General features: G+C 44.8%; 1 protein-coding gene across 1 annotated transcript in view; it reads right to left on the reverse strand.

Annotated features, from left to right (window-relative positions):
- LOC124031574 (guanine nucleotide-binding protein G(i) subunit alpha-2) overlaps positions 1 to 12,496 on the reverse strand; it is a 180,631-nt gene that overhangs the window by 16,585 nt on the left and 151,550 nt on the right. The window contains exon 4 of the mRNA XM_046342985.1: positions 6,541 to 6,701. Coding sequence (XP_046198941.1) covers positions 6,541 to 6,701 — 161 coding nt within the window. The remainder of the gene's footprint in view (positions 1 to 6,540; positions 6,702 to 12,496) is intronic.

A 12,496-nucleotide genomic window follows, 5' to 3' on the forward strand; every position in this document is an offset into this window, starting at 1 on the left:
TCCAGGCTCATCAGTAAGTATGAGTACTCTGGTGAGCCGTACGGGGATTTTCCAATCATTACTCGCACCCATCTCCATGCCACCCTGTTGTAGGGTAACCGGGCCAAATCACTCCGGGTGCTCATTGACTCTGGGGCCGATGAAAGCTTTATTGACGCTACCGTGGTGTCGGAGCTGGACATCTTCACTCAACCCCTCTCCATTCCCATGGACGTCAGAAGGCTGGATGGGTGCTCTATTGGCAGAGTCACCCGCACTATGATTCCGATCGACCTACGAGTATCAGGAAATCACACAGTGCATAGAGTTCCTGCTCATAGATACTCCCCACGTACCCGTGGTTGTGGGATATTTATGGTTCCAGAAGCACAATCCCCCGATTGACTTGGCTACTGGTTCTATCGTGGGTTGGAGCCCGTTCTGCCATGCTCATTGTCTTAAGTTGGTCCAGCCTGCCCTGGGATGTCTACCTGTAGGCTTGAGAGAAGCCTCGAATCTCTCCGCCATTCCCGCGGAATACCTGGACCTCCGGGAAGTCTTCAACAAGGCCCACGCTACGTCTCTTCCTTACGCATCGACACTACGACTGCGCCATTGTCCTTATCCCGGGTGGCTTTACTCCCTGTCGGGTCCAGAGACCAAGACTATGGAGTACATTGAGAACTCTCTCACTGCAGGGAGAATTCATCCATTGGCCTCTGCCGCCGGCACAGGGTTCTTCTTTGAGTGGAAAACAGCCTTTAACATGGCTAGTGGATACTATGAGTACTTAGTTATACCATTCGGACTGACCAACACTCCCGTGGTGTTCCAGGCCCTGGTTGGTCAACGATGTGCTCTGGGACATACTGGACCAGTTTGTGTTTGTCTACCTCGACGACATCCTTGTCTTTCCTGTTCAGCTCAAGAACACGTCCTCCACGTACGACAAGTCCTTCAGTGTCTCCTGGAGAACCAGCTTTTCATTAACTTCTTCTTGATGTTAGCGGGATCCTTTTCGTCAACCACAGCTGAATTGCAGAGCGCCAAATTCAAATTAAATCACAAAAAATATTTAATATTCATGAAATCACAAGTGTAATATAGCAAAACACAGCTTAGCTTGTTGTTAATCCACATGTCGTGTCAGATTTCAATAAAGGTTTTCGGCGAAAGCATACCAAGCGTTTATGTAAGCAAATCTCTCTCAGTTGGCAAAATATTACAAACAGCTAGCAGCCAAGTAGATTGCTTTTCTGACTTCCGTGACCAATGAATTAAATCGCTTACCTTTGATGATCTTCGGATGTTTGCACTCACAAGACTCCCAGTTACACAATAAATGTTCCTTTTGTTCCATAAAGATTATTTTTATATCTAAAATACCTCCATTTGGTTAGCGCGTTATGTTCAGAAATCAACAGGCTCAAGCGGTCACGACATCGCAGAGTAAAATTCCAAATAGTATCCATAATGTTCGTAGAAACAGGTCAAATGTTTTTTTATAATCTATCCTCAGGTTGTTTTTACAATATATAAACGATAATATATCAACCGGGAATGTAGCTTCTTCAGAGAGAGAGAGAAAATGGATGCTCCAAGCTATTGTGCATACAAAACGCTGCTGTCACCCAGCCATACAATGACGCGGTGTGATCTTTCTCGCTAATTTTTCCAAATAAAAGCCTGAAACTATGTCTAAAGTCTGTTCACACCTTGAGGAAGCCATAGGAAAAGGAATCTGGTTGATATCCCTTTAAATGGAGGCAGAGCTTTCAGGAAAAACAGCACATCCTTGTTGGATTTTCCTCAGGTTTTCGCCTGCAATATCAGTACTGCTATACTCACAGACAATATTTTGACCGTTTTGGAAACTGTAGAGTGTTTTCTATCCAAATCTGACAATTATATGCATATTCTAGTTTCTGGGCCTGAGAAATAGGCAGTTTCAATTGGGTACGTTTATCAGCCAAACACGAAAATACTACACTCAAGAGTTTAAAGCGAAGAAGTGTGAATTCCATCGCTCCATCATCTCCTTCCTAGGATACGTCATCGCTGCAGGGTATATACAGATGGATCTCGACAAGGTGAACATTCAGGGTGCAGCTGCAACATTTTCTGGAGTTCTCTCATTTCTACCGCCGATTCATCCAGGGTTACAGCATCCTGGCTTCCCCCCTCTCAGCACTCACCTCACCCAAGGTTCCGTTCACGTGGTCTCCAGCAGCTGACCAGGCGTTCTTGGACCTCAAACTTCGATTCACTACAGCCCCCATCTTAATCCATCCGGACATGCCCTGTCAGTTTGTGGTGGAGGTCGTAGCCTCAGATGTCGGAGTGGGGCCGTCCTGTCCCAGCGTTCTGCCCAGGACCAAACGCTGTACCCCTGCGCTTTCCTCTCCCATCGCCTCAAATCTAGGCAGGTTCGTTGGGCCCTGTTATTCACTTGTTTCAAATTCACTCTCTCCTACTGCTCGGGGTCCAAGAACATGAAGCCTGATGCACTCTCACGGTTGTATTTCCCCGCAGCTACTCCATCTGACCCGAAAACATCCTCCCTTCCTCCTGTCTACCAGCTGCAGTCGTCTGGGGGGTATAGAGAGTCTGGTCTGTAAGGTGCAGCATTCCCAGTTGGAATCCGAGGGGGCTAACCGGATGTTTGTCCCGGACTCTGCCCGATTCCCCAGTCCTGGAGTGGACACATTCCTCAAGAATGACCTGCCATCCAGGCTCCCGTAGGCCCCTGGCTTTTGTCTGCTTCAACCACTCCCTAGTTCCTCACCGCCCTTGGTCCCATATATCCCTGGACTTTGTTACCGGGCTTCCCGGCAACAGTACTATCCTGACGGTGGTGGATAGGTTTTCTAAAGCCGTCCATTTTATTCCCCTTCCCAAGTTACCCTCAGTCAAGGAGACGGCTCAGCAAATGGTGCAGCACGTCTTCCAGATCCATGGACTTGCGGTTGATATTGTCTCTGATCGTGGTCCCCAGTACTTGTCCTGGTTCTAGAAGGCGTTCTGCACCCTCATTGGGTCGTCACCCAGCCTGTCCTCTGGTCTCCACCCCCAATCTAATGGCCAGTCGGAGAGATCCAATCAGGACCTGGAGATGGCCCTTTGTTGCCTCATCTCCGTCAACCCCACCACCTGGAGCCAGCAACTCATGTGGGTGGAATACGCCCATAACACCCTTCCCTGCTTGTCCACTGGTCTCTCACCCTTCGAGTGTTCCTTGGGATATCAGTCCCCACTCTTCCCTAAGCAAAAAGTCATCATACCATCTACCCAGATGTTCATCCGCCGCTATCACAGAGGTAGGGAGTGATTCAAGGATAAGAGAGGGCAAGACCTCACCCCTCCCTGTATGTTGATGTATACCACCACTGTCCTGCTCTTGGTCCTCAACTATCACATGCTGGCCTGCCAACAATGGGAGAACGCGCCTGAGCGCTATGTACACCGTCAAAAGCTCCAGGTTATTGATGTGCAACGCACTCTGCAACACTGCCCACAAAATCTTCCCTTGGGGACATGTCATGATCACCTTGCGGGATATAACTCAACCCATGGGGGTCTGCAGCAACAACAGCCACAGGTCCCTCCACCGAGCTAAAGCCCATAGGCATGACAGGGACACCTGGAGTGACCGGTTTAGGTGGCGCAATGCGTCCATGTGTGAGTCTTTCACTCACTGCTGGAAAGGTCGCATGAGCAACAGCCCGGGGGGAAACACAGCCATCATAGAAGCCATCATCTTATATAGGCGCAGACACTGGCGAAAATGGACCAAGCAAAGTCAGGAACTGGCCTCCCTCTGCAGGGACAAGAATGCACGATTCTCGACTGAGTCTAAACGGAATGTGCTGAGATGGAGTCACATAGCTCTTCTCTTGATTCACTATGAAACCCAGAGACTGAACATGGGAAACCAGCATGGTGTTACACCACCTGCTCCCTCGACTCCGCTACCACCTGCCAATCATGCAGGTAGTCCAATATCCTAAGCTCCAGACACCACAGAGGTGCCAAACCCGCCTCCACAACTTTGGTGAAAGTGTGAGGCAAGAGTGAAAGCCTGAAAGGGAGGCCCATCGACTTGTAGACCACAGCCTTGAAATGGAACCTCAGGAACTTCCTGTGAATGGAATATATGGCCACAAGAAAGTATGTATTTAACAATGTTTTAATATAAGAGCTGACGTTTGCCCTGTCCACTCTGGGTTTGTGGCCTTTATTTAACCTTTTTTTAACTAGTCGAGTCAGTTAAGAACAAATTCTTATTTAAAATGACGGCCTACCAAAAGAAAAAAGGGGGACAGTGGCAGGGATTAAAAACATATTTTTTAATAAAAACATAGGACAACACACACATCACGATAAGAGAGACACCACAACACTACATATAGAGAGACCTAAAACAACAATACAGCATGGCAGCAACATATAAAAACCTAGCATGGTAGCAACACAACATGACAACAACAAGGTAGCAACACAACATGGCAGCATCACAACAAGGTAGCAGAAAGATGTAGGGAGTCCCATTGCAATAGGTCTTAGTCAGGTGGTTTAATCATGTCCCAGTTTAGGTCACCTAGCAGGACAAATTCAGACTTAGTGTAAGGGGCCAGGAGAGAGCTTAGGGCATTTAGGGTACAGGCCGGTGGTGATGATGGCACCCAGCAACAGTCAACAAAGAGTTATTTGAAAGTTTAATGTGTAAAACCAGCAAATTGAATTGGTTGGGGACAGACTTGGTGGAGACAACTGAAGATGTTCCTTGGTAACGATTACCACTCCACCGCCTTTGGAAGATCTGTCTTGCCGAAAAAGGTTATAACCAGAAAGGTTAACATCAGTGTTCAAAACACTCTTTCTTAACCATGTCTCAGTAATGACCAACATATCTGGATTGGAGCTGTGAATCTAAACTTTCAATTGATCAATTTGAGGTAATAAGCAGAAAACCCTGTTTTTTACGAGAGTAAGTGAAGCAGATATCAGAGCACAAGTTAGAATTGGGGCTAGCAGTGCCACTTGGGGGTAGTTGTCACAGCAAACATCTGGGAAGGGGGACAAGGGGGGACCCCAGCCAGTGCCACTTCCCCTTTCAATGCGCTATGTGTGCGGGGGTTGCACACATTAAGAATAAACCCAAGAAAAAAACTTTATCATGGAGGTGATCATGCCCACCAGTAATAGGTACCGGTGACACCGCACCTTGTAACCCAGCTAGAAAAGGGACAGACAGCTCTGAAAAACAGACCCCATCTGTGACAGGCAGGGCCATTCGTAATTAAATCCAACTCCCAGGAACAAAACGCATTGAGCAGGAGACAGACATCTCATCTTGGAGTTCATATGAACCACAGAGACTGTGTGTGGGATAAAAGCACGATTGCCAATCGCCTACCGAGTCCATGACCTATACCACTAAGTACCTCATAGGGACCAGTGAGCTAGAGGGAGGACCCAGCAATGAATCCCAGTAATAAGACACCTATGGAAAGGGGTATCCACTTGTGGTTACCGAGCACCTACTTAGCACGTTGTGCTTCCGTGGTACTGTATAGCCCACCATAGCCTGGCACTTTTATAGGCACAGACAGAGGCACTTTTGTCACAGTACTGTATGCTAGCCGACATCCACATGCAGCTTATAAGCCTTGCTACCTGGCATTATCCCCGCAGGCTAGCACTAGCCACAGTACAGTCAATTTAGAATAACTAATTGACTGAACGCTTCATATGCTAAGAGAGCTACACAAACACATGGAAGCACCAGTGGCAGTACGCTAGCTAACTCGCCTTGATGAGTTAGCTATACAGCGCTGATTAACTAGCCTGATCACGTCCACATAAGAGACGATCATCGACCAAGTCTGGGAAGAGAGGTAAACGGGGCTTGACTGAGGCAGGACACAGGCGGCAGGGCACAGGCGGCAGGGAGCGTCCACCGACCTGGCCCGACCTCTCCCTTCAAGTCGTCTCCCTTAGCCAGCGACAGAGCGCACATCAACCAAGTTAAGCCAGGGAGACTTTTGCATGCCTCAGCCCGACAAGACACTTAATCCTACCAAATTCAAACTCACGAAACCGGTTATCGAGCTTTAACACACAACATCCAGAAGGATGAGCAGGCACTCCTTAAGTGGGATAGATAAGTTGGAGCAAAGCCGGATAGATTTTGTGTTAATTTTTTTGTTAAATGCGTGAAATTGTTCCGCTAAGCTCAAGGTGAAGAACATTGCAGGAATGAGTGCTTTGGCCTTGTCAGACGTGATTCTAATGTTCTTCAGTAGAGAACGCTAGTGTGCAAACTCCCCATAGCTGTGTTGTAACGAGTTGACCGACTGAAAGGGAACCACAGAGAGTTTTATATCCTCATGAAGGGATGTAGTCTAAAGTTATAGAGCGTCTTTTACTGTATCACTAACCATAGCCCAAATAAGATGGCCCTCCCATACCGCTCTTTGCTGCAGCAAACAAACAAACTAACTAACACAACAAAAAACACAAACAGCCAAACACACACACACACACACTATGCCTACTCACTATGCGGCTGAGTCATTGAGCTGGTATTCTCTGGAGCGTGTGAAGCAGCTCTGCACCCCGCTGTCGGACCACAGGCGGCGGATCACTTTGGACAGGTCATCGGGCAGGATGCCCTGCTCCTCAGCAGCAGCCGACAGGGCAAAGAGCTGGCGGGCGTCATCCTGCAGGGGTGGGAGCGGACAGGAGAGTGCCATTATGGCTAGGGCTAGGAGGTTGCAGGTCAGACATACCACAAGACTACAGAATAGTCCTTGCCAGAGACATCACAGAGAGTGAGGGCTTATGTTTAAATCTCAGGAGGGAGAACCCACATTATTAACAAGCAAACACATCTGCTGTGATGAGGTAAGATCTTATCATAAATAGTTAAAGGGTCTCTCTAGCAATGATTGAGTGACTCAGATAAAGCTAATAAATATTGGTTTGTTTTGACAGGTGGCCAATGGCCCAAGGTCAATTGTACCACAGTTTAAATACGTAGCTTTATATATTGTTATGTCATCACTGGGGACCTGTCATAACCAAAGGCCAGGCAATCTACACTGTGTGGATAGCTAATATGGGAGATATATTAGTGTCTGTGGACAAGGTGTCTGGCTGATAAATAATGCACTGTTGTAATAAAGTGTGACAGTGGCAGCTAGTGGCAGGCAGGAGATAGATATACAGTGGGGCAAAAAAGTATTTAGTCAACCACCAATTGTGCAAGTTCTCCCACTTAAAAAGATGAGAGGCCTGTAATTTATCATAGGTACACTTCAACTATGACAGACAAAATGAGAAAAAAAATCCAGAAAATTGTAGGATTTTTAATGAATTTATTTGCAAATTATGGTGGAAAATAAGTATTTGGTCAATATCAAAAGTTTATCTCAATACTTTGTTATATACCATTTGTTGGCAATGGCAGAGGTCAAACGTTTTCTGTAAGTCTTCACAAGGTTTTCACACACTGTTGCTGGTATTTTGGCCCATTCCTCCATGCAGATCTCCTCTAGAGCAGTGATGTTTTGGGGCTGTTGCTGGGCAACACGGACTTTCAACTCCCTCCAAAGATTTTCTATGGGGTTGAGATCTGGAGACTGGCTAGGCCACTCCAGGACCTTGAAATGCTTCTTACGAAGCCACTCCTTCGGGCGGTGTGTTTGGGATCATTGTCATGCTGACAGACCCAGTCACTTTTCATCTTCAATGCCCTTGCTGATGGAAGGAGGTTTTCACTCAAAATCTCACGATACATGGCCCCATTCATTCTTTCCTTTACACGGATCAGTCGTCCTGGTCCCTTTGCAGAAAAACCCCAAAGCATGATGTTTCCACCCCCATGCTTCACAGTAGGTATGGCATTCTTTGTCCTCCAAACACAACGAGTTGAGTTTTTACCCAAAAGTTATATTTTGGTTTCATCTGACCATATGACATTCTCCCAATCTTCCTCTGAATCATCCAAATGCTCTCTAGCAAACTTCAGACGGGCCTGGACATGTACTGGCTTAAGCAGGGGGACACGTCTGGCACTGCAGGATTTGAGTCCCTGGTGGCATAGTGTGTTACTGATGGTAGGCTTTGTTACTTTGGTCCCAGCTCTCTGCAGGTCATTCACTAGGTCCCCCCGTGTGGTTCTGGGATTTTTGCTCACCGTTCTTGTGATCAGTTTGACCCCACGGGGTGAGATCTTGCGTGGAGCCTAAGATCGAGGGAGATTATCAGTGGTCTTGTATGTCATCCATTTCCTAATAATTGATCCCACAGTTGATTTCTTCAAACCAAGCTGCTTACCTATTGCAGATTCAGTCTTCCCAGCCTGATGCAGGTCTACAATTTTGTTTCTGGTGTCCTTTGACAGCTCTTTGGTCTTGGCCATAGTGGAGTTTGGAGTGTGACAGTTTGAGGTTGTGGACAGGTGACTTTTATACTGACAACAAGTTCAAACAGGTGCCATTAATACAGGTAATGAGTGGAGGACAGAGAAGCCTCTTAAAGAAGAAGTTACAGGTCTGTGAAAGCCAGAAATCCTGCTTGTTTGTAGGTGACCAAATATTATTTTCCACCATAATTTGCAAATAAATTCATTAAAAATCCTACAATGTGATTTTCATAATTGTTTTTCTTCATTTTGTCTGTCATAGTTGAAGTGTACCTATGATGAAAATTACAGGCCTCTCTCATCTTTTTAATGGGGAGAACTTGCACAAATTGTGGCTGACTAAATACTTTGTTGCCCCACTGTATTTCCTCTGGGTTTCCTCCCACTACCTTCTGTACTGTAAATAGACAGGAATTAATGGGATGATGGTGATGATGACAACAGAAGTCTGTCGCCAATGTGAAGACAAGGGGTCAAAGTCACAACATTAAATAGTTCAGAGTTATGGCCACACATTTCTCTCCTAATGTCCAGCTATTGAGTGTAGAGGGCTAGCAAGTCAGTAAGCTCTTCACCCACCCAGCTACTGTGGAATCCCTACCTAGTCAGGCATTCATCTCTCTATAGTGAGATGAACACCTGTCTAGGCTCAGAGAGCCAGGCACCTCCATAACCAGAGACTCAGCAGAACAGACTGATGAACACCTCCACATACTATACACCGAGACAACACTGCTTCACCCACATACACATACAGTATGCAGATCTGCTGTGTCACCTGTGTTTCCATACTAGCAAATAAAAAAAACTCCAAGTGAATAATCAATCAATTTGGTGCTAAAACTAAAACTAAAACTAAAACTGAAACCAAAATGAAAACTGAATCGTTTTTTCATGATTAGTGAACTGAAATAAAATAATGAACAGACTTGTGTGAAAAACAAAAACTATACTGAAACTCAGCATTATTGCATTCGTTGCATTATTTTCCAGAGAGTCCCGAGTTGATTATCTCTTTTATACCAAGGCTATAATTGAACACATTTCCGCAAGAAATGTCGAAATGTGTGCAACATCCACTGAAGTAGCTAGCAAGTTTACTAGCTTAGCTACAGTAGTTGCCTTGGTAACCTAACACAAAGACTTGCTAGCATAACTAACCAAACCATCAGTCCTGGCTTGCTATTATGAAAACGAAAATTGAACAATGCCAATCATGTTTTCAATTCGACTTTGGCTTTCAAAAGCAGCTTAAACATAGAACATGTAAGAATGAACTTCATAGCCATTGAATTATACTGTGCATTATAGGGAATCATAAAACTGGTTGTTTGGATCCTGGAAGCTGATTGGACAAGCAGCGTTCCAAGCCCTGCTGTATTGGCCGTCACAGGCATAGCATGCCTGCAAACTGTTCCACCTGAAAATGATCACTGCTCCCCTATAACAATATCATGTTCATGTTGCTGTCCGAATCATCTCTTGTATTTATCTAAACTCACACATTATTTCCCTTTACTTCCTGTCTAGCATTTAGTTTGGTACAAGCAGGGGTTAATATAAGCCCCACTGTCTGCCTGATCTCTGTACCATTGACGCCTTTCTGTGTTTACAAACATTGTCGCAGGAGGGTGATGCGTGCAAATTGGTGGCAGAACAAAGTTGGGCTCAAATATAGAACACCAGCAAAACAAAAGCCTCTATTTACATGTTTCTTATGAGTGCATTTCACACTACTTTTGGATTTCAATTGAATGTTTGTGTTATCACAAATCAACTGCATTATTCTTTTAAAAAACACTTCAAACCATTAAAATGGCTCTTTGGCTAGCTTTTGCTACAGCCTGTGTCAATGAGCGTTAGCATTATAGCTAATAACTGCTGCATCTAAAAATAGCTATTTTGCAAAGGTCACATCCAAATATAATCTTAGCGAATGTTCAGGCACGAATCAAAACGTCATTGCAAGCATATGAGAACCCCCAACAGTTATTTTGTAATGGAGCGTAAATCTAGGATATGTTGAATGGGCACAGATGGCGATGGCTTTCTTACGGCTGCAAAAGAGTTGCACGCATCTGTGCATTACATCAGTGTGTCTGTGTACTGGAAAAGGGTCTACACATAGAGAATGAACAGTGCCCAGACGAGACAACTTTTTCACACATCACCGTCATTGTCATGGACATATCCAAGTAAATGCCTAATGAAAAAAAGCTCACCAAACAACAATGCCGCTATAGCATACTGCCTTTCCAGGTTCAATGTTTGAGGTAACTGAATTAACTGAAGTTTTATTTAGCTAGCTAGCAAATGTGAAGAATGTTATCGAGCCTGCATAGCAACCATTTTGTTGGGAACGGTTGACCACTCCTTTTGCATAGCAACTATGGAAAAATGATTAACGATTGGGTCTGTAGCAACATGACTAAAATAACTAACAACCAGATTTTTGTCCGGACTGTATCTTTTGGTGGAAGAATGAAATTGTATTCGTTTACTTATCAAAATAAGACTTTAATGAAAATATGTACAGTAAATCATTGTTATTTTAATATGTTGTTAACAGTTTTATAAAAGCAATATGGCATGCGAGGCAGTGCTGGGGCTCCCGAGTGTCGCAGTGGTCTAAGGCACTGCATCTCAGTGCTAGAGGCGTCACTACAGACCCAGGTTCAATTCCAGGCTGTATCACAACCAGCTATGATTAGGAGTCCCATAGGGTGGTGCACAATTGTCCCAGCATCGTCCGGGTTAAGGTTTGGCCAGGGTAGGCCGTCATTGTAAATAAGAATTTGTTCTTAACTGACTTGCCTAGTTAAATAAAGGTTAAATAAAATTTTAATGAATAAAAGTATCATGAATACAGTCACAGGTAAATTGCGTGAGTCCGAACAACGGCATTTACTTCAGACTGTATTCATGATGCAGCACTGCCTCTTGTGTCTTATTAGGGGCAAAATCAAATTGGGTTTTCAAGTTTTTTTTTCTAATGGGGTTTTCAAGCTTCTGAATCTAGCACGTCACATTGAGAGGTAAAGGTAGACTCAGCGAGATAACGTTGCCACGAGCAGCACCACAGATATTGGGGGCGTTTGAGTGGTAAGGCTAAAGCAGCCGACAGTAGACTAGAGTCGAGGAGTGAAGTCAGGAGAGGTGCATCTGTGATACCCGAAAGTGGCAAGAAGTGACATCCCCAAAAACACCAAAACTATACAACACATTCATGGCTACTACCCTCCCATGCATAGGCTACTTTATGTCCCTAACGCTAAAACTAAAACTAAATGGCCAAAAGTAACTGTTCGCTGCTCTGGCCCCCCAATGGTGGAACAAACTCCCTCACGACGCCAGGACAGCGGAGTCAATCACCACCTTCCGGAGACACCTGAAACCCCACCTCTTTAAGGAATACCTAGGATAGGATAAAGTAATCCTTCTCACCCCCCTCCTAAAAGATTTAGATGCACTATTGTAAAGTGGCTGTTCCACTGGATGTCATAAGGTGAATGCACCAATTTATAAGTCGCTCTGGATAAGAGCGTCTGCTAAATGAATTAAATGTAAATGTAAATGTAAATCATATAAAAACGTATTAGAAATATCTTAATAAAACTTAAACTAAACTAAATGAAACTAGTAAAGTCGATCTGGAAACAAACTGAAACTAAACAAAATTTCAAATAAAATCTTAAAACTAATATAAATAAAAATGAATATAAAACACAAGACTACAGTTTAATAGCCTTGGAGTGCAGTTCACAGAGGATTTTTTGCCTGTGTTGTGGGCATCTTTCTCTGATATGAAATGGCTAAGCAAATGAAATGAAATAACACAGCATATGGAGGCAAGATCTCCTCTCTTCTGCATCCTCCCTGGGCACTGGGCTTAGGATGACTCACTGAGCCAATTCCGGGCACAAGTATATGTGTGTGTGTGTGTGTGTGTGTGTGTGTGTGTGTGTGTGTGTGTGTGTGTGTGTGTGTGTGTGTGTGTGTGTGTGTGTGTGTGTGTGTGTGTGTGTGTGTGTGTGTGTGTGTGTGTGTGTGTGTGTGTGTGTGTGTGTGTGTGTGTGTGTGTGTGTGTGC

The sequence above is a fragment of the Oncorhynchus gorbuscha genome, linkage group LG03, assembly GCF_021184085.1.
Source record: "Oncorhynchus gorbuscha isolate QuinsamMale2020 ecotype Even-year linkage group LG03, OgorEven_v1.0, whole genome shotgun sequence".
NCBI classification, from domain to species: Eukaryota; Metazoa; Chordata; class Actinopteri; order Salmoniformes; family Salmonidae; genus Oncorhynchus; species Oncorhynchus gorbuscha.